At 47.7% G+C, this 1986-nt stretch overlaps 1 protein-coding gene across 1 annotated transcript; it reads right to left on the bottom strand.

Moving 5' to 3' along the window:
- Positions 1–388: 388 nt before the first annotated feature.
- LOC141827856 (methylesterase 1-like) lies at positions 389–1459 on the bottom strand. Its single transcript, XM_074715188.1, has 3 exons — positions 1079–1459; positions 867–1004; positions 389–755 (listed from the first exon to the last, which is right to left on the bottom strand). Exons 1-3 carry the CDS (start codon positions 1454–1456, stop codon positions 474–476), a joined length of 798 nt encoding a protein of 265 aa, XP_074571289.1. The 5' UTR covers positions 1457–1459; the 3' UTR covers positions 389–473.
- Between the last annotated feature and the right edge of the window lie 527 nt (positions 1460–1986).

Raw genomic sequence — 1986 nt, 5'->3', positions numbered from 1 at the left:
TGTCTAAAATAAATATAAACATTAGAGTATGTGCATGTTCTAATTGATAACGATACGATACTTTAAAGAATCCGTTGCACCGTGTCTCGGCAAATGAATTCATTTACTGCATTAACAAAATAAATATTTGTATTAATAAATGGCATATGTAATATTTAATTGAACGGAGCTAATTTTGATTATTTTGGAAGAGTAAAAACGGTGCGCGTTTAACTTTTACCCTAGATTCTTTATGAATATTTTTAAAATAATAAATACAATTTAGAAATTAAGTTTAAATATTTAAAAATGGGTCAGCCTTCGAGTCCCTACCCACTAAATTAAGAACTTTTCTTCGGCCAAAACCGAATCATAATCACTTCCACGAAAACAAAAGACAAATATAGTAAAAAAAAAGGTGGTTTTATTTCTTATTTTCTCCCCCACATTGCGACAGCTGCTTTTATATATGCGAATTCAACGCGAATCAATTCTCAAGCGTACTCGTCGGCGATCTCCGAGATGAACCGGTTCAGCTTCTCCGGCGTCGACAGCATCGGCATATGGTCGGCCTCCTCGATCACCCTCACCTCGTCCACCGGGTAGTTCTCGATCATCCACCGCTGGAAGCTCGCCGCCAGCGCCTCGTCCTTCTCGCACACGACGAACACCTTCGCCACCGAGCCATACCCCGACGCCGAGAGCGGCGGCCACGACTCCAGTTCCTTCGCGAACAGGGAAGACGGCCTCACCAGCGTCATGGCCAAGGCAAAATCCTTCACCGAGATGTGATTTTTGTTAGAAGAAGCAGAGAGGTGAGGGAGAGCGATCGAGATCGACAGAGGAGATGATGATGCATGACGATGTTCCTATGAGCACAGCCGTACCTTCGGCGGCGAGAGATTGTAAAGGAGGGCCACAAACTTGGGGCCGAACAACATCGACAGAGGGCCGTTCTCCTTGTCCCCGACCGTGCCGAATTGAGTATCCAACCAAAATGGCAAGGTCGGATCTTCCAGATGAACCTTCACAAGAACAGAATTCGATCAAAAAGCTCAAAGGTAGATTTTAAAAATCAAGACAGGTTTAGCTTGCTTACCTTGTTATAGATATACGAGGGAGGGTGAACGGTGTCGGGCAACATGGCGGTGACGAATACGCCGACGGCGACCTTGTGGGGGAACCTGTCCATGGCGCGGGCGATGCACAAGCCCCCGAGGCTGTGGCCGACGAGGACGACCCGCTCGCCCGGGGGCAGCTCGGCGAGGAGGTCGATCAGGGGCTGGTTGTAGTCGTCGAAGTTCCTGAGGTCGGAGAAGCGACGCTCGTCGACGCCGGAGGCGGCGAGGTCAAGCGCAGTGACTCGGTGGCCGGCGGAGCGGAGAAGGGAGATGAGCTTGTACCAGGACCAGGCGCCGTGGCAGGCGCCGTGAACGAGGACGATGTGGTGGCTGCGGTTGCAGCTGCCGTCGGCCATGTGGCTCTGCTGTGGTACTTTGAAGAATCGGCTCGGCGGTGGCCACTTTATAGAAGCCGGGGTGAGGACGAGCTGGCGTACGTAGGCCCAATACACATGTTTCGTGTTTCTGGTGGCAAAAGGAGATTAAGTTAATTACAAACAATTTAATATCATCGGTCATTAGATACAGATAGATTATAAATCATAGTTACCTTCATTCCAAAGGATCTAATATCATCAGTATCACTATTAATACAGATAATTAAAACAGATACACTGCAAGTAAGAGGGCATTTCGGCTACGTCATGGGGCATCTCATGTTGATTTCGTGAAGCACATGGTTTAATTTGCCCACAAAAAATTATGCGGACGGCGTTTTGTCAGTCAATCTATCCAACTACCAAATTAGAGGGGCTCGAATTTTTGCATTTCTTTGGTTACTTTCCGTGTCGTGCTGTCCACTAGGCAAACTGACTGGTCTGACCTCTTCTCTTCCAAACTGTCTTCGGTGAACTCTCTTATTTGACGAAGACCGCTTCTCTTTGAA

This window comes from Curcuma longa, chromosome 4, assembly GCF_044706935.1.
Source record: "Curcuma longa cultivar G26 ecotype Majalengka, Jawa Barat chromosome 4, ITB_CL_G26_1.1, whole genome shotgun sequence".
Classification (NCBI taxonomy): domain Eukaryota; kingdom Viridiplantae; phylum Streptophyta; class Magnoliopsida; order Zingiberales; family Zingiberaceae; genus Curcuma; species Curcuma longa.
Note: the sequence above shows the minus strand (reverse complement) of the source record. Positions and strands in the feature narration are given on the sequence as shown.